The 26,741-nt window shown below is 42.9% G+C and overlaps 1 protein-coding gene and 1 long non-coding RNA gene across 2 annotated transcripts in view; both read right to left on the bottom strand.

Moving 5' to 3' along the window:
* The window catches only part of LOC118389877 (double C2-like domain-containing protein beta), a 151,509-nt gene that overhangs the window by 22,201 nt on the left and 102,567 nt on the right, over nt 1-26,741 (bottom strand). Inside the window, exon 4 of the mRNA XM_035779835.2 lies at nt 24,862-24,971. Within this exon, the coding sequence (XP_035635728.1) occupies nt 24,862-24,971 (110 nt within the window). The remainder of the gene's footprint in view (nt 1-24,861; nt 24,972-26,741) is intronic.
* On the bottom strand, nt 2,209-6,448 carry LOC118389885 (uncharacterized). The gene is made up of 3 exons (XR_004826863.2): nt 4,027-6,448; nt 3,579-3,696; nt 2,209-3,465 (listed from the first exon to the last, which is right to left on the bottom strand). It is a non-coding gene; the product is annotated as an uncharacterized LOC118389885 (long non-coding RNA).

Here is a 26,741-nt window from a genome sequence, read left to right as displayed (position 1 = left end):
GCAGGGTTTTCTTCAGGGGGTCGGCCACCGTGGTGACAAAAAGGCCCCTGAAGGACGGGGGGCCAGCACCGGCATTGAAGTCGGTACCCCTCGAGCATTGTGGACAACACCCAGGGGAACTCCACATCCTCCTCCCACATTAACCACATTGCCCTTAGCCGAGGCCGGGGAAGGGTGTGTCAGTGGTCCTGCCGGGGCCCGCCTCTCCTCTGGCGCCCCGAGCGCCTCGTTCCCCAGGCACGTCTCTATGGTGGTGACGGTTGACAGGTAATTGCTCCAACGCATGCTGTATCTCTCTCAGCATGAGGCGATGGGGCAGGAGAGGGACCTCACTGTCGCTCGGGTGCAGGTGGGTGGCGACTGCCTTGGAGGTGGGTCTGTCTGCCTTGGACCCGGGGCCTGAGGAGGCGGCATGAACCATCTCAGGGTCTCTCAGTCCCTCCGAACCTTATCGGTCTGGTCCAGAATGTCATCAACCCCTGGGTCAAACGTCAGCCCTGGGGTGATGGGGAGAGTGGCAAATGTGCTCTGGAGAGCAGCTGGCAGACGGGAGTGGGCCAGTCAGAGATGACGCCAGGAGGTAACCACCTGCGCCATGGCCCGTCCGTTGGCACGGGCCACATCCCTCTGGATCAGGGAAAGCAGGCGAGACACCTCCATTGCTTTCCAGAGGAAAGTGCCCTCCAGCAGCCGGGGCAAAAGAGTCAGCAGGTAGGCCTGCAGCAGCATGGCCGCATTAGTAAGAGAGCAGAGGGACCCATATGTGGCTTTCAAGTCCGCATCAAAGACTCTGGGGCTCCCGGCTTCAGTCGCGGGTTCCATCCTATAATCTCCCGGTCCGGGAGGACCATGGCAACTATCATGGTCGGGTCCTCCTGGAGGCCGAGTGACTATGAGACCGCAACATAACTGCATGGTCCAGTTGTTACGAATCCCTTTGGCCCTGCAGTCTAGGGGGATGGAACCGAGACCTGTAACATATCTCATATTGTCACCAAAAGCACTCACAAACTTCTACAGATGCACAATCGAGAGCATCCTGGCGGGCTGTATCACCGCCTGGTACGGCAACTGCTCCGCCCTCAACCGTAAGGCTCTCCAGAGGGTAGTGAGGTCTGCACAACGCATCACCGGGGGCAAACTACCTGCCCTCCAGGACACCTACACCACCCGATGTTACAGGAAGGCCATAAAGATCATCAATGACATCAACCACCCGAACCACTGCCTGTTCACCCCGCTATCATCCAGAAGGCGAGGTCAGTACAGGTGCATCAAAGCTGGGACCGAGAGACTGAAAAACAGCTTCTATCTCAAGGCCATCAGACTGTTAAACAGCCACCACTAACATTGAGTGGCTGCTGCCAACACACTGTCATTGACACTGACCCAACTCCAGCCACTTTAATAATGGGAATTGATGGGAAATGTAAATATATCACTAGCCACTTTTAACAATGCTACCTTATATGTTACTTACCCTACATTATTCATACGTATATACTGTACTCTACATCATCGACTGCATCCTTATGTAATACATGTATCACTAGCCACTTTAACTATGCCACTTTGTTTACATACTCATCTCATATGTATATACTGTACTCGATACCATCTACTGTATGCTGCTCTGTACCATCACTCATTCATATATCCTTATGTACATATTCTTTATCCCCTTACACTGTGTATAAGACAGTAGTTTTGGAATTGTTAGTTAGATTACTTGTTGGTTATCACTGCATTGTCGGAACTAGAAGCACAAGCATTGCTACACTCGCATTAACATCTGCTAACCATGTGTATGTGACAAATAAAATTTGATTACAAATCATAATAGTGAAAAGGAACAGTGAGAATTATTTTAAAATTTTAAATTTGACCTTTATTTATACAGGTTTTTTTCCAAGAGAGACCTGGTCCAATAACATCAGAGGGAACAACGTTTCAGACAAAACTATTTACATACACTAACACAACATTAAATAAAACTATAAATACACATACAGTACAACAAAAACATTGTACATTAAAAACACAAACGTCTTGACTAAAAACAGTTGACCTAAAAACAATTACACTCTTCTATGATATATACATCGATCAAGTGTTTAAACTCCACCACCGAAACCAATAACCACAGACAACTTAAATTTACTGTCAAACACTAATGGTTTATTATTTAAACACACAGTAATAGGGGGGAGCTGGACCCAAGGAAAGAAATAATAAATATCCAAAAACCCCTAAGCTAGTCTTACCTGCCTCAAGCACTGCCAGCTAACTAACCAATAAAATACAGTGGGTGGTCCGCCCAGTTCTAACTAGGGTACTTGGACAAAGTTTTCCTACGGGTAATGTATGCCCATGGGCGACTTGGCTTTGTACCTCTTTTTCCCACCAACAAACAAACAGTCATGAACCACAACAATACATACTCACATAATTACAGACAAAGTGAGATGTAGGCACCAAACTAAAGAGAGATAGCTCCTTACAAAGAGAAGGGGAGAGAGAGAGAAGAGAGTTTGGGAAAACAACTGACTGGGTTTTTAAACCAAGGGAAAGGGGATGTGATTGGGTCAGGGAAAAGGAGCAGGTGTCTTCAGTGGCGACTGATTGGCAACTAGGGCAGGAGAGAGTCGGAAGCGCCCCCTGGCAGAGCCCCAGCTCTCCTGCAAGGCCTCACGGAACTCAGACGAGATGGGGACAGATGGAGAATCATCACTGTCCACCAGTTTGATGTCCAGTGTAGTGGTTACCCGAGTGAGTAGGCTCCTCATAGCCTCTCGAGACCCTGGGGGCGATGAAGCCCCGCTGCCAGCTTCTGATGGCCTGTCAGCCTGGTAGCCCCGCTCACGGTGGTGAACAGTGCTAGCATAGTCCCCCAGGAACAGCCTGTCACTGGCCAACAGAGAATGGCTGTTGTCGCCATCGAAGCTCTCAAACTCCTGACGCAGGGCATGCACCCTCCATTGAAGGTGGTCCCAGTGGTCCGACTCCTGCCTCCGTCCAGGACTGGCAGCAGATGGGCTCTGCCTTCGGTGGCTCTGGCTACGCTTCCTGGGAAGGCTACTTGGCCCTGTAGAGGGACTAACAGCTCACTGGCGCACCACTCCTGAGGGAGGGAGCTCGTCCCCAGCCTGAGCCCGAGCCTGGTCGACCCACTCATGCATGGCCTCCAATCGCGCCAGGCGCAGGCGTTCTGAGAACACCACACAAAACAGGCATCCAGTAGGGCGCTCCGCCGCCCTCTCCACATGGCTCAAACACAGGCAATGCATATAGGAGGTATGTGGATCTCCAGGGGGAATGCCACCATCACACCAGTCACAAAGGGAAGCCATAAGCTTAGCCAAGCCAGCAAGGCCACGGAGCAGGGGTCCGATGCCCTGGGAGAGCATATGTCGTGACCCGCTTGGAGGAATAGGAACCCGGTGAGGGATAAATTACCCTGTACCTCTGCAAAAAAACAGGGAAGACCTGTGTGGGAAAAACAGGCAGACAAAAAAAACAGCAACCAGGTAATGGATTTGATTTATTTGTTTTTTGTTTTACGCCAAATACAATATTACCTAGCCGGTTTAATATCCAAGCAGTAAAAACAGCACCATATGATGGAGTAACTCTGTTAAGGAACTCCAAAGTTGATGCCTCAACGTATTGGAAAGCCCACCATGATACTCTTACACTCTGTAGAGGAAAGAACAAGAAAAATAACGTGCAGGGTAATTAGCAGCCTAGGACGCAGGGAGCAGCATGTTTAAGTAACTCTCAGACACATAGAACAAGCCAGTCCGCAAGTTGTGTAAGGTAAATTACAGTTTGTGGCAACAAGCGTCACCCTACTAATGGATGCACATGGAGTCATAGTGTAACGGTAACGAAACACAAGTACGACAAACCACAGGCGGAAGATACAGATCAACCGCGTGCAGCGAGTGGAGCACTCAAGAGGGGCTGGCCACGTGGCCAGCTACAAACAGCCAGTGAGTATACTTCCACACAAGATATTACACTTACCAGTGACATACCAAGCGATCTTCAGAAAGTTTGTACCTCAAACCATATGGACGTCTGCCGAGAAAATGACAGAGAACGTGTGTCGCGGCCATGGGGTCTATATATAGGGGCGGACCAGCCGTTAGACAGGTGTACATGGGAGTAAATCTGTAACGCTTGTCGTCTGGGGAAGGAGAGGAGAACCAAGGTGCAGTGTGGTAAGTGTTCATGTCTTTTTAATAAACAAACTGAACACTGGAACAAAACAATAAACAATGTGAACAAAACGAAACAGTACCGTGTGGCCCGAACACTCACACGGAAACTAACACCCACAAACCAAAAGTGAAACCAAGGCTACCAAAGTATGATTCTCAATCAGGGACAACAATTGACAGCTGCCTCTGATTGAGAACCATACTAGGCCGAACTCAAAAGCCAACATAGAAAAACAAACATAGACTGCCCACCCCAACTCACGCCCTGACCATACTAAAACAAAGACAAAAACAAACGAAGTAAGGTCAGAACGTGACACACGGTTGTGGGTTTAACATACAAAAAATGTATGCACTCGCTGTACTGTAAGTCCATTTGGATAAAAACGTTTTCTAAGTAATTTATTTATTTCTGCTGAAATAAAATAAAATTCTGATGTGTCAATAACACTTCATGAACCGCCTGCCTTCTTGCCTTTAAAACAATTATGCACATATACAGGCAGTTATAGGAGACCCAGATGATGTCTTATGAATGGTGATAGCAAGTTATACAATACACTGCGTATAAAAACAGGGACTATACAGCTTGTACATGGGAAGTGTTAGAGATTGTTCTTTCATCCTCTTCTCAGCGAGCTCCTCTCTACCTCCCATAACACCTCGAGGGCTCGCTAATTATCTGGAACGATTCTGTCCTCTTTTTGAGCACTTCATTCAGTTGCAAATTAAAATCAATACAATCCCCAGTATGACCGCAGGAGCTCTCAAAAGGTTCCTGTTCCAGCATGTTCTCAACATTGTGTGTATAAGAACAGTGCTTATGCAATCACACTCATCCAACGTTCTCATTTGTGCGCTGTACAGTACATCTATTTACATTGAGCTTGTGCAGTGTGAAATGAGTTTCCTTGTCTGTGTGTGTAATTGACTGAGATGTGGGGGGAAAACATGGGCCTTTGTACAACAAATGATAATTACATTTCACTCATGAGGGGCATATCTAAATTGCAGCAGCAATATTGGAAACCTCACTGAGCAGTCACCAATTTATCCTATGGACAGGTGGTGGTACAGATTAAAACCTACAGTATATATATTTAGAGAGGACATGTATCTGCTGTCAGTGTAACGCACTTGGGGTTCTTTCTCATCTTCTGTTGTTACTGTTGAATTAAACGGGTGGCAAAGGCACGGTTATGAAATGAATAGAACATCTGAATTGGACGAGGGTGCATAGACATTAGTTTTGTGGCTTTTCCAGAGGAATGAGGACATATTCTTTCCTTTTCAATCTTGTCTCCCCTGCAAAAAAAAACTATTTTAACTCAGAGAGAATGTTCTCAATACAGACGCTAGAAAACGTGAGGAGGCATTTGCCACAGCACTTTTCAAATTATTTTACTAAAATATGTCAATGCAAAGTGCTGTTTTTTTTTACCGATTTACCTCATGATTTATCAACTCATGCACAATTTCTCAGTCCTTCACATTGGAGTGCTGCTGCAGGCTGTTTGCGTGTCTTGACCTATCAGATTCACAAAAAAAGCAGGTCGGGCACAAAACTCAAGGTGTGCTCTCCACTTTCCTCTGGTATTTATTGATCTCCACATCCCCATGGAAATCGAATTAGCATGATAAAAAAATCCCCATCCGGATCTGTCTGTTTAAGCTAGAAATATCTGTTTTTTGCATGGGCTGCGTCTCAGTCCACTGCATCGGCCAATGTCGTCTTCCGCATCTGCGGTGGACCAGGAGAAAAGTCGGTCTTCTCATGGAAATGTATGTAGCGTCTGAACAGTTTGGCCTACAAAACTCAGTTATGCTCTACGATCCCCACAAGCTTCTGTTTTGCCATATATAAATATGTTATTCAATGTGTTTCTGTGGGCTAATAGCGGTAAGGCCAAATTCAACGTCTAATCAAATAATTGGAAAATATTCAGTTTTATACTTACAGAGGCCCTAAAATGTAAAATCTAATAGCTAAATGATCCTTGATATGACCTTCTTAAAATAATTCCATATGTTAGCTGAGTAGAAACCCAGCCCAGAGCCCATAGATCTTAGGGGGCTTTAGCAAGCGCGACAACATATCACACCCGACAGACGCAAGCAAAAACTCTCCCATACAGTGCATTCGGAAACGATTCACTTGACTTTTCCACATTGAGTTACATTACAGCCTTATTCTAAAATTGATTGAATATTTTTTTGCCCATCAATCTACACACAATACCCAATAATGACAAAGCGAAGACAGGTTTTTAGACATTTTTGCAAGTAAAACATTTAATAAAAAAACCAGGTACCTTATTTACATAAGTACTCAGACCCTTTGCTATGAGACTTCGAAAATTGAGCTCAGGTGCATCCTGTTTCCATTGATCATCCTGTGGTAAATTCAATTGATTGGACATGATTTAGAAAGGCACACACCTGTCTATATAAGGTCCCACAGTTGACAGTACATGTCAGAGTAAAAACCAAGCCATTAGGTCAAAGGGCTCTGAGATAGGATTGTGTCATGGCACAGATTTAGGAAAGGGTACCTAAACATTTCTGCAGCATTGAAGGTCCCAAAGAACAAAGTGGCCTCCATCATTCTTAAATGGAAGAAGTTTGGAACCACAAAGACTCTTCCTAGAGCTGGCCAAACTGAGCGATCGGGGGAGAAGGGCCTTAGTCAGGGAGGTGACCAAGAACCCGATGCTCACTCTGACAGAGCTCCAGAGTTCCTGGGAGAATCTTCCAGAAGGACAACCATCTCTGTAGCGCTCTACCAATGCAGCGCTCCACCAATCAGACCTTCATGGTAGAGAAGCTCTCCTCAGTAAAAGGCACATGACAGTCCACTTGGAGTTTGCCAAAAGGCACCTAAAGAACATTCAGACCATGAGAAACAAACTTATCTGGTCTGATGAAACCAAAATGGATGTCTTTGGCCTGAAGGTCAAGCGTCACGTCTGGAGGAAACGTGGCACCATCAATACGGTGAAGCAAGGTGGTGGCAGCATCACGGTGAAGCAAGGTGGTGGCAACATCGGGGATGTTTTTCAGTGGCAGGGACTGGGAGACGAGTCAGGATCGAGGGAAAGATGAACTGAGAAAAGTACAGAGAGATCCTTGATGAAAACCTGCTCCAGAGAGCTCAGGACTTCAGGCTGGGGCGAAGGTTCACCTTCCAACAGGATGAAGACCCTAAGCACACAGCCAAGACAACACAGAAGTGGCTTCGGGACAAGTCTCAATGTCCTTGAGTGGCCCAGCCAGACCCCAGACTTGAACCCGATCTAACATCTCTGGAGAGACCTGAAAATAGCTGTGCAGTGACGCTCCCCATCCAACTTGACAGAGCTTGAGAGGATCTGCAGTGAAGAATGTGAGAAACTCCCCAAATACAGGTGTGGCAAGCTTGTAGTGTCATACCCAAGAAAACTATAGGCTGTAATCGCTGCCATAGGTGCTTCAACAAAGTACTGAGTGAAGGGTCTGAATAGTTACTTTTTTAAACAATTTCTAAAAACCTGTTTTTGCTTTGTCATTATGGGGTATTGTGTGTAGATTGATGAGGGGGAAAAATGTAATGAATTTTAAAATAAGGCTGTAACATAACAAAATGTGGAAACAGTCGAGGGGTCTGAATACATTCCAAATGCATTAGCAATCTGAAATGCTGTATTTCATTGGAAACTGGCACATTTTTCAGTCTGATCAACTGCAGGCTACTAACAACAGCAGCTGGATAGTCTCTAGCCTACTATGCGCCCTGTCTCTCTGGCCAAGGTAAACAAAGTGGTCACATATACAGTCCATTTGTTTGTGAGAAAATGTGAATGGGATCAAATTTGTTTTATATTCACACTTGGGCTGACTAGACTACCTAGACTTTTTAAATCCACAATTTTTAACTGGAATTAATCATTAAACACAATACCTGACATAGACTGTGAGTTAATAATTTTAATTAGGCCTAAAATTGCATAAGGCATGACTACACGATGCAAACCTGCATAAAACAAACTCAGCCCTGTGAGTTTTATTCTCCAATCATGTTGCTTTATCTCTCTGTGCATAGGAATCCCCCTAGTCCTACAAGGTTAATGCAGTTTGACATCTTTCCCAAGGCCAGGAGTTTTTCAAGGAGTTAAAAAAACCAACATGTGACCTGATTAGAAAACTCAGGTCCCAACATACTGTATACGGTCCGGAGTTTTACCTGGTTAGGTTTCAGCCACACCACTCTGATACCTGTGGTGCCACCTTGGGGTAAATATCTTGTGTAAGAGAAACTAGAAAATCTGTTCATTTAGTCTGACGGGGAAAAATGTATATCAAAAAACAATTAATATGTTTGATATGTTTACTTAAATGTAAATGAGATGGTTTCCTAAAACAAAGTTACTTTTATGGGGCGGTGTGGACACAAATGGGTTCCATTTCATCATGAGTGGCTCAGTGATTTTCACAGTTCTATTATCACACATTTTCAATTACATGAATTACTCTGACACTTTATGGAAAACAATGCTATTGAGCAAGGTTGATGACACGCCGATTAGGTAACATCTAAAACAGGAGTGCGGACCGTGTTTGGCCACTTACGATGAGCTATCAAAGTGGAAGCTGATTCTATTAGCAAAAATGCCACATAGGATGTGTTTTGCTTTCAATAATGAGTGCCTTTTGCTTTGTCAGAATGGCTTTCTATGACCTTGTTTACAGCTTTGGGTGGATCGAAATCAGAAAACACCAGTCATTATCTTCTCAGAATGTTAGTGATGAAGTGCAGGTCTGTTTGGGAGCCCAGCATGCTTAAAATCGCAATTGAAGCTGAAAAGGTCTATAGTTCTGTGTTTAGATGAATAAACAACAAACCCTGTAAATAACATGGGGTTTAGAACCTTTAGTTCTCAAACACGATGAGAGATCCAGGACTAGAACCCAAATGTGTTTTCCCGCCTTCTCCCAGTGTGCACTCGTAAACTCACATTTGTGGATGTAAAATGACTGGATTGAGATATAGTGGAAACTCCCTTTAGCAAATTCATACACCATCCCAATTGTTTTAAACCCTTGAGTGGGACTGAACGAGTGCACCATTTTTAGGTGGCCCACTTAACCTCTTGAAGCACTATTTTTATGTTTGGAAAAATAACGTTCCCAAAGTAAACAGATGCTAGAATATGCATATAATTGACAGCTTAGGATAGAAAACACTCTAAAGTTTCCAAAACTGTAAAAATATTGTCTGTGAGTATAACAGAACTGATATTGCAGGCGAAAGCCTGAGAAAAATCCAATCAGGAAGTGACTCTTATTTTGAGACCCTGTGTTCCTATGCATCCCTATTGCCCATTGAAAGGGATATCAACCAGATTCCTTTTTCTATGGCTTCCCTAAGGTGTCAACAGCCTTTAGACATATTTTCAGACTTTTATTTTGAGGAATGAGCGTGAACGGCCACATTGCGTAAGTGGACAGGTGGGGGCTCTCAGAGCTCTTGCTCTTGTGTGCAAAAGAGAGAAGAGGCCATTGTTACTCCCGGTCCTAGAGAAAAGCCAACTGTCCCGGTTGATATATTATCGAATAGATATTTGAAAAACACCTTGAGGATAGATTAGAAAAAACGTTTGACATGTTTCTGTGTACATTATGGATATAATTTGGAATTTGTCTGATTTTCGTGACCAAGTTACCTGATGCTAGGTGTATTTATTGTTTTGTTCTGCTATCGATAAACTTACACAAACACTTGTATTGCTTTCGCTGTAAAGCTGTCACGCCCTGGTCTTAGTTATCTTTATTTTCTTTATTATTTTGGTTAGGCCAGGGTGTGACATGGGTGATTTATGTGTTTTGTCTTGTCTAGGGTTTTTTTGTAGATTTATGGGGTTGTGTTCTTTTAGGTGTCTAAGTAAGTCTATGGTTGCCTGGATTGGTTCTCAATCAGAGGCAGGTGTTTATTGTTGTCTCTGATTGGGAGCCATATTTAGGCAGCCATATTCTTTGGGTATTTTGTGGGTGATTGTTTCCTGTGTTAGTGCCACATGGGACTGTTACGGTTTTCATGTTTATTGTTTTGTAGTTTGTTCATGTTTGAGTTTTCTTATGAAAGAACCATAACCACGCTGCGTTTTGTTCTGCCTCTCCTTCCCAGTAAGAAAGCCGTGACAAAAGCATAATTTCAAAATCTGAGACGACAGGGTGATTAACAAAAGGCTAAGCTGTGTTTCACTATATTTCACTTGTGATTTCATGAATATGAATATTTTCTAGTAATATTATTTGACTGTTGCGCTATGCTACTCAGCGTTGCTGATAACAAATATACCGGATCCGGGATGGGTGGTTCTAAGAGGTTTTAAAGGGAAGAAACTTAACTGGGCTTAGATCTGTGTATCAAGCTTTGGTCACTGTATCACACTTGACACCGCCTATCCTTTTACTGTACAAGTCAACCTGCTAGTGGCCCTCCCATTCATCCTTAACCAAGTATTGACCAATTGACATGATCATCAACTACTCATTCCACTTCATTAGCTAAGAGATCTACAGAGAACATTTAGGTTGAGGATGAATTGGTGTAAATTGGCCCTAAGACGCCGATCTTGGGTCAGTTTTGCATTTCCCCACAGATGGTTAAGGTTAGGATTGAGGAAGGGGAAATTGATCCTAGATCTGTATGTGGGGAAGCTTCACCCTGGAGCAGATTCATTACCTCAAACTACCTTTGACTGCAGTGGCACAAGGTCAATGCCATTCAACATGGGAAATGGTGGATAATTATTGTATAGGAGTTGGATTTGAAACCAAAGAACAATACACTGAGATGCATTATATGGCTGTGGAATGAAATAGGAAATATAATTAAGGTAAGCTTTTAATAAATAGTACATTTATTTTTTTAGATACATTATTAAGAGTTTAACCATACACATTTTTATGTCTTTTTTGAGTGAGATTTATCCATGGGAAAATGAATCAAACAATGTTTTGGTTGAATCAAAGTTGAGAGTAATAGGGTTGTGGGTGCAATGTTTTATAATTATTAAAAAAAACGAGAAAAAAAACAGAACCAGTACTAAACATGCCAGCAGTTTACAATCACATCAACTTTGCTTTCTTTAAAATCACACCTGTTCCAGGTGACGTCTCATTTAGAAGAAAAAAACATGTTATTAATAATACCCTACAGTACACGGACAAATATCCCAGACAGAGGAAAACAGATTTTGTGTTTGGGAGCAAACCACCTCTATCAGGTAATCACAGCAATGACTAGATGTTCTGTTCCTATAATTAATGATGACTAACAGTGAGTCATTGTGCCACTTCTATCTGATGAGCTGGAGGTAAATGACAACTCAAACTTGGTTATATTTGTGAATCCTCAATGGCGAACGTGCATAAAGATGGCAGAATTCAGATATGAGGACATTATTTAAGCACTATTCATAGTTTTTAAACTACGGCAATAAATCTACTTTTTTTTTAATTTTTATTGCTGACATCTTGGAGCTAAAATTGGGATGTATACTCTGCTAAGGACGATACAAAAAAAAGAATAATGGAGAGAAATGCACAATACACCAAACTTAGGAAATTGTGGTAAGTGCATGGGATCTGTCATCTTTATGCACCTCCGCTATTCAACTTGAAATTGTGAAACAAATCAGTAACAATGTTGCACTTTTGTTTCTGTCATCACATTTCTGAGAGATTGGTGTCACGGTGGGATCTGAACACGGATCTCCCACAAGAGAAACCAACGTCTTGACTGTTAGACCAAGAGGAAATTCTCTATTTTGAAGTCGCAGGCAGTGCTACCTCATCAATCAAACAATCAAATGTATTTATAAAGCCCTTTTTACATCAGCTGATGTCACAAAGTGCTATACAGAAACCCAGCCTAAAACCCAAACAGCAAGCAATGCAGATGTAGAAGCACGGTGGCTAGAAAAAACTCCCTAGAAAGGCAGGAACCTAGGAAGAAACATAGAGAGGAACCAGGCTCTGAGGGGTGACCAGTCCTCTTCTGGCTGTGCCGGGTAGAGATTATAACAGTACATGGCCAAGATGTTCAAATGTTCATAGATGACCAGCAGGGTCAAATAATAATAATCACAGTGGTTGTAAAGGGTGCAACAGGTCAGGACCTCAGGAGTAAATGTTAGTTGGCTTTTCATAGCTATCATTCAGAGTTAGAGACAGCAGGTGCGATAGAGAGAGAAAACAGCAGTTCTGGGACAGGTAGCACGTCCGGTGAACAGGTCAGGATTCCATAGCCTCAGGCAGAACAGTTGAAACTGGAGCAGCAGCATGACCATCATCACGTGACCATGAGCAACCATGACCGACAGTTGAAACTGGAACAGCAGCACGTGACCATGAGCAACCATTACCGACTCATCTCCGCAACATTGGCAATGACAGTGTGTAATGAAACTGATGCCACCAAATATCCAATGTAAAATGTGTCACAACAACAACAATAAAAACAAAAACATGTCCAAAAGATCACAAACGGCACCAAATATTGCTACATTAGATGTCAAATCACACCTGGACTCTTTTGGATAGTTTTAATACTCTTTCCACTAGCCAGTGACAAGCCTGACCAGCTCTAGCCAGCTTGCTCACAGTGTGTGAGATACGGGATTGTGGTGGGGTGATGGAGGGATGGAGGGAGGGAGTGAGCGAGAGATTGATGGGAGAGAGACAGTGACACACACAGCCGTCTCCCCTGTAGGCCTATTCCAGCTGTCACACCTCAGCTCTCCTCTGTTCCTCTGTGACAGGATAAGCAGGGTCTTTCTTCCTCGTTCCAGCCGCACCCTCGCTCCCATTTCCTAGCCTGCCCAACTCCGGACACCCCACTCATCCATCTCCATTACGTCCTGACGTGAAAGAGCCATGGACAGCCCCGGAGGGAACGAGAGGGCAGCCCCCATCCATGATCCATGCCACAGCTGTGATTCTCCTACAATTCAGCCTTCTCTGAATATTACACATATATATATATATATATATATATATATATATAGCCAATTTTTGATAAAGATGAACAAAACATACTGTATAAAATACTGAGCAATATTGGATGCAAAAAAATAAGGAAAATTATATTATTTTACACTAATATAATTGCTCAGAGTAAGAGATTTTGTTTATCAAGTAATACATTTTTTTTTAAATGCCAAAATGATTGGCACCCCTGTTTTCCATACTTAACACCTTCCCATTGCGAGGATAACGACACTGAGTCTTTTTCTACAATGTTTTATGAGATTGGAGAACACGTTGGGAGGGTTCTTAGACCATTCCTCCAAACAGAATCTTTCCAGATCCCTGGTATAATTTGTCTGCCCTTAGACTGCCCTCTTCAATTCAAACCACAGGTTTTCAATGGGGTTCAAGACCAGAGACTGAGATGGCCATTGCAAAATGTGGGTTTTGTGGTCAATGAACCATTTCTTTATGGATTTTGATTAGTGCTTGGGGTTATTGTCTTGCTGGAAGATCAATTTACGGGCCAAATGCCATTAACCTTAACAAGGGCCCCAGGACCAGTGGAAGCAAAATAGCCCCAAAACACCCCAAAACAGATACACCACCATATTTTTCAACAGGTGTGAAGTTATTTTCTGCATCCTTCTTTAGATGCCAATGGTGGTGTGCATGGCCAAAGAGTTCTATTTTCATGTCACCAGTTTAAATCCAAGTGCAAATACCGTTTAACAAACTCCAGGCTTTAATGTGACTGGGATTTTATGGTTTAATGTGACTGGGATTGTCGCTGGAGGCTGACAAGTGTATGTGTGTGGGGTTGCTCTCTGCAGTGTTTTGAAATTAACTGAATTCAGTGATCTCTGTTTGGTGCTGTCATCAGTTGTGGGCCTCTATTTTCTGTGCCAAGAATAAATTACCAAAAAGAGAAAGGACATTAATTTAAATAGGAGTCGTGCCTCAGCCTGTTCACTTCCTTAGAACAGTGTACCACTTGGGAGGCCAGGAAGATGTGAGTATATCAATTACCCCACATTAACCTTTTACCCAGAGGTCAGTAAGTGAGAAAACATTGTTTGATATGATTGGTGAAAGCTTATGTTTCACAGAGCAATCAGGATCAGTCGGGTCAAAATTGGCTAAGTAGAACATACAACTATCCCCTACAACAGATGGCAGATGGCCTGGACTCGAGGTCAGAGACAGACGTGCAACAAGCTCACAGGAGGTTTGAATGACAAATGACAGTGAAACACGCTGGTTGGGGGGTATGGTTCATTTAGCCTTTTTCTTCTCATTATGGTTGTTGGAGTGTCTGAAATAATTTGAAGGTGGTTTGATTAGATTTCATGAGGGATTTCATGAAATCATCCTTTGTCATCCTGTTCTAATGTGTTGTTCGGCCCTGTGGATTGCTTAGTCTAACACAGACTGATGGACGACCAGTCGACCGCAAATATGAAACCCCAAATCTGAGAGCACTTGGTCCTCTCTGATATAACTCAGTGGGAATCAATAAGCGCCGGGCCATGCAAGCCATCTCTGTTGACAATTCAGATAAATCTGTAAACAAGATGACATTATCCCATTGAGCGGCTGCCCCGTGACACAGTAAATCTACTCAACTGCACGGCCGTGGCCAAAGGGGTTGGTGCATGAACGAAATGGAGGAAACAAGCAGTGTATTGGCAGAGGATGAGTCTGATAATGAGAATCATGTTGTATCGATCCACTTAAAAGACACGGGAGGTAGAGCGTAGAATACTGTAATTGTAGTGGTCATGGGAATCAAGAACAGTGTGATATTAGTTCAGTCACCTTATCATTTTAACTGATGAACATGTTTTATTGTGTTATTTTAAGCTTTTTTTCTGGGGAACTTTAGCAAGCAGTGGTGATTTGGTTTGGGCTTTATTTTTAGGTTTCCGACCTACTCCTGAGGGTTACTGGAGAGAGTTGGATACAGGCCATCTCGGCCTGCTGACGGACCGACCTCTAACAGGTCAATTCTCTAATCAAAGCACAACAGAAAGGTTGCAAATCACTGGAAGTGGTAGTGACACACTTATGAATACAGACAAGCTAACAGGCTAAGACTAGGGCTGTGTCTGGAAAACCAGCAACCCTATTCCCTACTTGCCTGACGACTCAAACTGATTTCTTCCACTGCTTTATGTTCGCTACATACTTTAGTCTGAGACTACCATCGTTGAAGTTGTTTGTGGTGATGTCAAAATGAGGGGTGTTGTACAAAACAAAGTCATCTGTGATTAGATCATCTCAAACCAATCAGAGTATCAAAGCTAAAGACAGATTTTCAAAATTACGCTTTACCCAAGTGTTTTGGCTCTGGCCCATCTCCAACGGTTTCTGTAACCAATCAGAAAGGTTAGAATGTGTTTGTGTTCTAGAAATCGTCAAGGGGGTACCCAGATCCAGACTCATTGTGGTGAAGAAACTAACATCCGTGGGCGTGGCATAGCGTTTGGCCGTACAAGGACTCTGGCAAGCCAGGAAAATTCCCTACATAGTGTACAATTATTCCCAGGGATCAACATAACCATACCATTGCTTCTTGGGGAGTTACACAATAAGGCACCTGGAAGTGAACTAAAGTTGATCCATTCTCTTTTGGCACATCTTGTGGTCACTGCTTAATTTAGAGAAAACTACTACTCAACAACTGCTGAGCCCAATCCACAATATGCATAGTTTTTTTTTTTTTTTTTTGGGGGGATCAACTATACGAAATGCGAAGCCGATCGATTCCTAAGATGTCTCCTGGTGAACTCTCCCCTGAAACTTTAATTTGGGTGCACCAAGGAGTAACAGGGGTGGCAGACTCTAAAGAGGTGAAACCCTAGGGCCAAAAACATTCCATTTCCTTTTAATACATAAAAAAAAAAAAAAAAAAAAACAGTCCCCGAGGACGGTAAGTGCCACCTGCCCTTCATCCCCTCCTCTGCCTCACCATGGCAATGTCCTTTTTAATTTCAAACCTACTCTGATTGATGCACACTGGCGAGAACAGGCTATTGGGTTGGAAGGTGTGACAGCCAGGCATAATAATCCAGTTTTATCACTCTGATATCAACGGCGAGCTGAGAGAGATTTGGTTTCATGGAAATCAATAGGCCAGGGAGAGCCAAGGAATTCTGAATCAGCAAATTATTTATCATCATATTTGAGGACTGGAAGTTATCACATGGTTAGACTTCTCTGTCCAGTTATCTTTTATTGTTTAGTATTTATTTACATGAAGGACAAGGGTGACCCCCGAAGGCGAGGCCGGTATAAAGGAGATGGTAGTTTCCATGGCAACAGGCAGAGACAGTCTAAAGAAAGGCCGTAGTGTGAACGCCTCGTGAATCATCAGGGGGGCCCTCCCTAATCAACACACCACATTCACACAGAAATGGTCTATCTATCAGTTTTTCTCTATGTCTCGTTGTCTCCCTCCGTTTCTACCTGTCTCTCACACACATGCACTCACGTCACTCACAAACACATGCACTCACGTCACGCACAAACACATGCACTCACGTCACGCACAAACACGTACTCACGTCACGCACAAACACATGCACACATATGTAGAGCCACACATTCTCACACTATTACATGGACAAACACAAAAATATAAACCAAATGTAAATGATCACATCAGAGTGACCAGACTGACAAATGTCTGCACTTGTGTGTGTTTTGTCTGAAGGACTCCCTCAAACAACAACATGAATACACATCCAACATTCCCACATCACATAAGAGAGTCTAAAATAGGTTTTCATCAACAAACATGTAAAAAAAACTATCCGGACTGACAAGGCTTTCACCAGGCTTGTTGAATAGCATCCACTTATCTCAGCCAGGTGTCTCTTAATTCAGTCCTGATATCACACAGCTTCATAACCTCTACCACCACACCAGAGTTCATAACAGTTCATAACAACTTACAGGTAATGTTCCCCACTGGTAATATTTATCAGTGTGTAACTTAAATTTTATGAAAAGGTTTTACTGACCATTTTACACTGGAGAGCTGCCTCTGTTACTTGCCTTAGCCCCAGTGAGATCTAGTGACAACTGACCTCTCCCCTTGTGAGGTGTGCAGCTGCTGAGTGTAAAATTTGCAGAAAGAGGGGTCCAATGCCACCCTCCCACTGGAGGCCATTGCCAGTGGACCGCTGTCTGAATGTTCCACTGACGAGTGGCAGCTATATCAAATGCTACAGCTAATTAACCTGTTGACTTGCATGTATGTAGATGCGAGTACACGAGAGAAGTGATGCTTTGTGAATAGCTTGCCTTCTGAAGCAAGTGTCTGGGAGGGGACATACTCTGTGGCCATTCTATTAATTAAACAAATAGCCAAGCCTCTAAATGTCAATCACCACTGCCCATGACCATTGATGCGAATACAGGGTTAACTTCCATGTTGCCAGCAGATACTGTCCCTACCCTACTTCAGCTGCACTGAGGTCAAAATGCAATCATGTTAACATTAATACAAAGCGGAGCCGACGCGAGATATGGGTCAGAAAACATAGCTCAATGCAGGGATGGCATATGCCACTGCACGCAAAATTGTATTTTTATCCACGTTGCTCCATCGAAATAATTGATATACTGCTTGTTTTCCTGGAAAAAGGCCATTTTAGTCCTCATGCTAGCTAGCAGTAGCCACATCATATTCAACAACAAAGGATCTGATTGTCTGACACTGCCAGCACGAAAAAGGAGGGAGGCTAGGTCTCCAAATAACAATATCGCCTACATCACATTCCATTGAGTGCCCGGGTTATGCACTACAGGAGTGATCCATGTTTGAATCGATACTGCTGATAACGGCATTACGCCAAATAATGCAATAAATGGGGAGCACTATCGACGTCGACTGTCAATTTCCATTGGTTTCAACCTGACAAAGTTACATTACGGCCTCAAAGTAGATTAGAAAATAATTGACAATTATTGATAATTGATAATTGTCTTCTAATGCCCGGGGATAAAACTTGGAATCTATTCAATGAGATGGGCTGAATCATCTATACCTAATAAAAGGATGACACACACAGTCGGAAGTTTACATACACTTAGGTTGGAGTCATTAAAGCTAGTTTTTCAACCACTCCACAAATATCTCGTTAACAAACTATAGGTTTGCCAAGTCACAAAGTGCATGCCACAAGCCATTTTTCCATCATTATTTCACTTAAAATTCATTGTATCACAATTCCCGTGGGTCAGAAGTTTACATACACTAAGTTGACTGTGCCTTTAAACAGCTTGGAAAATTCCTGAAAATAATGTCATAGCTTTTAGAAGCTTATGATAGGCGAATTGACATCATTTGAGTCAATTGGAGGTGTACCTGTGGATGTATTTCAAGGCCTACCTTCAAACTCAGTGCCTCTTTGCTTGACATCATGAGAAAATCAACAGAAATCAGTCAAGAACTCAGAATTTTTTTTTGTAGACCACCACAAGTCTGGTTCATCCTTGGGAGCAATTTCCAAACAACTGAAGGTACCACGTTCATCTGTACAAACAATAGTACGTAAGTATAAACACCATGGGACCACGCAGCTGTCAAACCGCTCAGGAAGGAGACGCATTCTGTCTCCTAGAGATTAACGTACTTTGGTGCGAAAAGTGCAAATCAGTCCCAGAACAACAGCAAAGGACCTTGTGAAGATGCTGGAGGAAACGGGTACAAAAGTATCTATATCCACAGTAAAACAAGTCCTATATTGACATAACCTGAAAGACCGCTCAGCAAGGAAGAAGCCACTGCTCCAAAACCACCATAAAAAAGCCACACTACGGTTTGCAACTGCACATGGGGACAGAGATCGTACTTTTTGGAGAAATGTCCTCCGGTCTGATGAAACAAAAATAGAACTGTTTGGCTATAATGACCATCGTTATGTTTGGAGGAAAAAGGGGGAGGCTTGCAAGCTGAAGAACACAATCCCAACTGTGAAGGACGGGGTTGGCAGCATCATGTTGTGGGGGTGCTTTGCTGCAGGAGGGACTGGTGCACTTCACAAAATAGATGGCACCATGAGGTAGGAATATTATATGGATATATTGAAGAAACATCTCAAGACATCAGTCAGGAAGTTAAAGCTTGGATGCAAATGGGTCTTCCAAATGGACAATGACCCCAAGCATACTTCCAAAGTTGTGGCAAAATGGCTTAAGGACAACGTAAGGTATTGGAGTGGCCATCACAAAGCCCTGACCTCAATCCCATAGAAAATGTGTGGGCAGAACTGAAAAAGCGTGTGCGATCAAGGAGGCCTACAAACCTGACTCAGTTACATCAGCTCTGTCAGGAGGAATGCGCCAAAATTCACCAAACTTATTGTGGGAAGCTTGTGGAAGTCTACCCGAAATGTTGGACCCAAGTTAAACAATTTAAAGGCAATCCTACCAAATACTAATTGAGTGTATGTAAACTTCTGACCCACTGGGAATGTGATGAAATAAATAAAAGCTGACATAAATCATTCTCTCTACTATTATTCTGACATTTCACATTCTTAAAATAAAGTGGTGATCCTAACTGAACTAAGACAGGGAATTTTTACTAAGATTAAATGTCAGGAATTGTGAAAAACTGAGTTTAAATGCATTTGGCTAAGGTGTATGTAAACTTCTGACTTCAACTGTATCAACATATGGATAAACTCATACAGGTTTAAACAAAGTCCTGGATGAACATAGGAACTCTGATGTAGAGTACATTGACCTAGCCTGGTCCCAGATCTGTACAGTACATGTGCCTCAGCCTGATCCTTCTGACTATAGATGTTGTTATGCCATATTAACAATGATAGTGAGAGGAGAAGAGTTAGTTAAAGCTCATATAGACCTGGGATGAGGGTAGAGTACATATTTCCATGACACGTTTGCCCCTGACACATTTTTTGCTTATGTACTGTATAGTATACACTGCTCAAACAAAAAGGATGGAAGACACCTACACTTATATATATTTTTTGAAATTGTCATTATTGATGGCTAATTAACTCATCAGGGTCATCACTAAACCAATAATGCCAATTAGCTGTTAGTAAAGATTTTTAGTCATTAGTGTCATATACAGATACTGATGGGCCAAATGACCTTTGTGATTTGCGGCATTATCATGCACCATCACTCATTGACTTGTTTAACCTAATTGGAGCTAGCCTGGTACCAGATCTGTTTGTGCTATCATATTTGGCATTACAAGGAGTTGGCATGATAGCTCAAACATATATGGGACAAAGGGTGTATTCATTAGCGCACACCATAGCAAAATGTTTTTCAATGGAAAGTGTTTTGCTATGAGAACAAGAGTTTTTGTTGGACAAATTCAGGTAGGTCCCTTCACGTTTTGTTCCATTTGCTTCTGTTGTTCCTATTAAATACACACACAACAGGCTAAACAGGAGCTACTGCTCTGCATTCATCATTATCACTTTACAGGGATTCAGTGGAGTTTAATCAATTGATGACTTGGGGATGGAGGGTGGATGTGTGAGTCACAGTGCTGATGCTCCTTTATGGCAGGAGTGATATCACTGGGTAAATGGCAAATATTCTATGTCATACTAGTGTCATGGCCCCTCCTCTGCATTGCAGGGGCGGTTCCTCCTGCAGGCAGAGGAGGGTCGTTAGTGATTGGAGCCACCTGGGCTCAGGGTATTTCAACTGCTTCACTAACCACTCTTCTCTCTCTCTCTGCTCCTCCAGGTATGATCCTGTTTTGTTTGTTCCTTTGTAGGTTTACGTAGTTTTCACTCAGTCATATTCACACACACAGATTCACGCATCCCTGCACTTTACATACACCCTACATTATGATACTTTCACACCTCATTCCCTTTTCATTGTTTAAAGTTAATAGTTTTGGTTTACAATAAAGAACCTTTTTGATTGGCCTATACCTGTTCGTGTCCCCTCATTTTTGCAACAGGCTATGAGCCGACCTGTGACACTAGCAACAACAACAAAAACTCTGGGTGATTGACAGTTAATTATAATCCCACAGACTATGTGTTGGGATTTAGGAGACCTCTTTTACCACCTCTCTACTTCAAGCTGTCAAGTGGCAAACACCTGTCCCAGGGGTGTGCCATGCTCATGGTCACCTTAAGCAGTTGGTTTCCTCCTAACACTTCAGCTGCTAACTCATTAAATCGGCTGCCACAAATGAGGGTGTGGTTTAGAGAACGTGCAGTGAATAGAAGTCAGCCCTCAAAAAAAATCTGGATCCTGGAATGGAAAACACCATGGCATTACACAAACAGTTTTAAGAGTCAATGCTTGGCAAGTCACGGGTAACAAATCCCAAACTCTACAATATTGCAGAGCGCTCAGCAACGCGATTAAAGCCCCACTAACAGGATAAACACTGACAAAGAAGCGGAGGATGAAGGATGATGTGCATTCTGTTGAGGAACAAGTGTCTCTTTTTCACATCATTGACTCTCGACAGAATTATGCGTGCAATCCCGCCCTTGACACCATTAGAAGTTGATTTAAAGGAGACTGCATGAATGGATAAAACAGTTTAAGCCTACAAAATTGGACTTGATTCTTTTTGTGCCTAGGCTTGGAGACACGTGGTGACCTCTTCACAATTGTGGCCGTGTTAGCAATCAAAATTGGACCCAATCAAATTTTATTAGTCACATGAGCTGAATACAACAGGAATAGACCTTACAGTGAAATGCTTTACTTACAAGCCCTAACCAACAACGCAGTTTAAAAAAATACAGATAAGAATAAGAAATAAAAGTAACATGTAATTAAAGAGCAACAGTAAAATAATAATAGTGAGACGATATACAGGGGGGTACCGGTACAGAGTCAAGGTGCAGGGGCACTGGTTAGTTGAGGTAATATGTACAGTTGAAGTCGTACATTTACATACACTTAGGTTGGAGTCATTAAAACTCGTTTTTCAACCACTCCAAAAAAATTATTGTAAACAATAATTTTGGCAAGACGGCGAGGAGATCTACTTTGTGCATGACAAGTAATTTTTCCAACAATTGTTTACAGACAGATTATTTCACTTAAAATCCACTGTATCACATTTCCAGTGGGTCAGAAGTTCACATACACTAAGTTGACTGCCTTTAAACAGCTTGGAAAATTCCCGAAAATGATGTCATGGCTTCAGAAGCTTCTGATAGGCTAATTGACATAGTTTGAGTCAATTGGAGGTGTACCTGTGGATGTATTTCAATGCCTACCTTCAAACTCAGTGCCTCTTTGCTTGACATCATGGGAAAAATCAAATAAATCAGCCAAGACCTCAGAAAAATAAATTGTAGACCTCCACAAGTCTGGTTCATCCTTGGGATCAATTTCCAAATGCCTGAAGGTACCATGTTCATCTGTACAAACAATAGTATGCAAGTATAAACACCATGGGACCACGCAGCCGTCATACCGCTCAGGAAGGAGACACGTTCTGTCTCCTGGAGATAAACATACTTTGGTGAGAAAAGTGCAAATCAATCCCAGAACAACAGCAAATGACCTTGTGAAGATGCTGTAGATGCTGTAGGAAATGGGGAAAAAAAGTATCTATATCCACTGTAAAACGGGTCCTATATCGAAATAACCTGAAAGGCAGCTCAGCAATGAAGAAGCCACTGCTCCAAAACCACCATAAAAAAGCCAGACTACGGTTTGCAACTGCACATGGGGAAAAAGATCGTACTTTTTGGAGAAATGTCCTCCGGTCTGATGAAACAAAATTAGAACTGTTTGGCCATAATGGCCATTGTTATGTTTGGAGGAAAAAGGGGGAGGCTTGCAAGCCGAAGAACACCATCCTAACCGGGAAGCACGGGGGTGGCAGCATCATGTTGTGGGGGTGCTTTGCTGCAGGAGGGACGGGTGCACTTCACAAAATAGATGGCATCATGAGGTAGGAAAATTATGTGGATATATTGAAGAAACATCTCAAGACATCAGTCAGGAATTTAAAGCTTGGTCTCAAATGGGCCTTCTAAATGGACGATGACCCCAAGCATACTTCCAAAGTTATGGAAAAAATGGCTTAAGGTGTCACGTTCCTTTGTTTTGTCTTTCTTTTAGTATGGTCAGGGCGTGAGTTGGGGTGGGCAGTCTATGTTCTTTTTTTCTATGATTTGGGATTTCTGTGTTTGGCCTGATATGGTTCTCAATCAGAGGCAGCTGTCGATTGTTGTCCCTGATTGAGAACCATACTTAGGTAGCCTGTTTTCACCCTTCAGTTGTGGGTGATTATTTTCCTGTTTCAGTGTTTGCACCATTCGGGACTGTAGCGGTTTTCATTTTGATTCTCTTGTTCTTTTGTATTTTGTATTCATTTTCCATTAAATCACATTATGGATACATACCACGCTGCGCATTGGTCCTCCTTTTCTTCCGCCAACAACGGCCGTTACATATGGACAACAAAGTCAAGGCATTGGAGTGGCCATCACAAAGCCCTGACCTCATTCCCATAGAAAATTTGTGGGCAGAACTGAAAAAGCATGTGCGAGGAGGCCTACAAACCTGACTCAGTTACACCAGCTCTGTCAGGAGGAATGGGCCAAAATGCATCAAACTTATTGTGGGAAGCTTGTGGAAGGCTTCCCAAAATGTTTTACCCAAGTTAAACAATTTAAAGGCAATGCTACCAAATACTAATTGAGTGTAAGTAAACTTCTGACCCACTGGGAATGTGATGAAATAAATAAAAGCTGAAATAAATCACTCTACTATTATTCTGACATTTCACATTCTTAAAATAAAGTGGTGATTCTAACTGACCTAAGACAGGGAATTGTTACTAGGATTAAGTGTCAGGAATTTTGAAAAACTGAGTTTAAATGTATTTGGCTAAGGTGTAAACTTCTGACTTCAACTGTACATGTAGGTAGAGTTATTCAATTGACTATGCATAGATAACAACAGAGAGTAGCAGCGGTGTAAGGAGAGGGAAATGCAAATAGTCTTGGTAGCCATTTGATTAGATGTTCAGGAGTCTTATGGCTTGGGGGTAGATGCTGTTTAGAAGCCTCTTGGACCTAGGCTTGGCGCTCTGGTACCGCTTGCCGTGCGGTAGCAGAGAGAACAGTCTATGACTAGGATGGCTGGAGTCTGAACATTTCTAGGGCCCTCCTCTGACACCGCCTGGTATAGAGGTCCTGGATGGCAGGAAGCTTGGCCCCAATGATGTACTGGGCCACTCGCACAACCCTCTGTAGTGTCTTGCGGTCACATGCCGAGTAGTTAACCATACCAGGCAGTTATGCAATGCGATGGTGCAGCTGTAGAACCTTTTGAGGATCTGAGCACCCATGCCAAATCTTTTCAGTCTCTTGAGGGGGAATAGGTTTTGTTGTGCCCTCTTCACTGTCTTGGTTTGCTTGGACCATGTTAGTTTGTTGGTGATGTGGACACCAAAGAACTTTAAGCTCTCAACCTGCTCCACTGCAGCCCCTGAGAATGGGGCGTGCTCGGTCCTCTTTTTCCTGTAGTCCACAATCTCCTTTGTCTTGATCACATTGATTAACGTGACCTCAACGTTTTAATTGAATGTAAATGTAAGCAGGCTCGGGGTTAGAATATGGAGACAGAAGAAGATTACCTGAGTGTTTTGCGGACCATATCCTCATCGGTGATGCCATAGTAGGTCAGGGTCTCGCTCCAGATGGGGTTGAGGGTGTTGCGCAGGGTCTTGGTGCGAAGCTTATTGGCCTGACAGTGAGTGAGTGAGTGAGTGAGTGAGTGAGTGAGTGAGTGAGTGAGTGAGTGAAAGAGAGAGAGAGAGAGAGAGAGAGAGAGTGAGAGAGAGAGTGTGTGAGAGAGCATGAACAAGCAATAAAGAGAGAGAAAGCAATAGAGAGGGAGAAAGAAATTATATTTAGGTGTTGACCTTCGACCTCCACTCCATCATAGGCTGACAATGACACAGGGCGCAGTAGAAGTCATTATTAGGTCATAGAAGTTTGGTTTTCCATGCAGAGCCTGTGGTGGAATGGTAACACTACTGGCTCTAACACATAATATACGACCCCAGATAGGGCTGTGGTGGTCATGAAATTTTGTCAGATGGTTATTGTCATGCAAATGCATGCCGGCCTCACAGTAATTGACCGTGAATTAACATAAACACATTTGGAACATCTACAATTTTAAAAAGTATAATAACTCCATTTAATATACACCATCACAATAAATCCATTATTTATTTTAGGCAGGTCTAAAGAAATAAGTCTGCTTACTACAGTCGTGGCCAAGTTTTGAGAATGACACAAATCAATATTCACAAAGTTTGTTGCTTCAGTATCTTTGGATATTTTTGTCAGATGTTACTATGGAATACTGAAGTATAATTACAAGCATTTCATAAGTGTCAAAGACTTTTATTGACAATAACATGAAGTTGATGCAAAGAGTCAATATTTGCAGTGTTGACCCTTCTTTTTCAAGACCTCTGCAATCCGCCCTGGCATGCTGTCAATTAACTTCTGGGCCACATCCTGACTGATGGCAGCCCATTCTTGCATAATCAATGCTTGGAGTTTGTCAGAATTTGTGGGGTTTTATTTGTCTCCCCGCCTCTTGAGGATTGACCACAAGTTCTCAATGGGATTAAGGTCTGGGGAGGTTCCTCTCCATGGACCCAAAATATTGATGTTTTGTTCCCCAAGCCACTTAGTTTTCACTTTTGCCTAATGGCAAGGTGCTCCATCATGCTGGAAAAGGCATTGCTCGTCAAACTGTTCCTGGATGGCTGGGAGAAGTTGTTCTCGGAGGATGTGTTGGTAGGCATTTATTCATGGCTGTGTTCTTAGGCAAAATTGTGAGTGAGCCCACTCCCTTAGCTGAGAAGCAACCCAACACATGAATGGTCTCAGGATGCTTTACTGTTGGCATGACACAGGACTGATAGTAGCGCTCACCTTGTCTTCTCCAGACATGCTTTTTTCCTGATGCCCCAAACAATCTGAAAGGGGATTCATCAGAGAAAATGACTTTTCCCCAGTCCTCAGCAGTCCAATCCCTGTACCTTTTGCAGAATATCAGTCTGTCCCTGATATTTTTCCTGGAGAAAAGTGGCTTCTTTGCTGCCCTTCTTGACACCAGGCCATCCTCCAAAAGACTTTGCCTCACTGTTCGTGCAGATGCACTCACACCTGCCTGCTGCCATTCCTAAGCAAGCTCTTTACTGGTGGTGCCCCGATCCCGCAGCTGAATCAACTTTAGGAAACGGTCCTGGCACTTGCTGGACTTTCTTGGGTGCCCTGAAGCCTTCTTCACAACAATTGAACCGCTCCCCTTGAAGTGCTTGATGATCCGATAAATGGTTGATTTAGGTGCAATCTTACAGGCAGCAATATCCTTGCCTATGAATCCCTTTCTGTGCAAAGCAATGATGACGGCACATGTTTCCTTGCAGGTAACCATGATTGACAGAGGAAGAACAATGATTCCAAGCACCACCCTCCTTTTGGAGCTTCCAGT

The sequence above is a fragment of the Oncorhynchus keta genome, chromosome 11 (assembly GCF_023373465.1).
Source record: "Oncorhynchus keta strain PuntledgeMale-10-30-2019 chromosome 11, Oket_V2, whole genome shotgun sequence".
NCBI classification, from domain to species: domain Eukaryota; kingdom Metazoa; phylum Chordata; class Actinopteri; order Salmoniformes; family Salmonidae; genus Oncorhynchus; species Oncorhynchus keta.
This window is presented reverse-complemented; position numbering and strand designations above follow the sequence as displayed.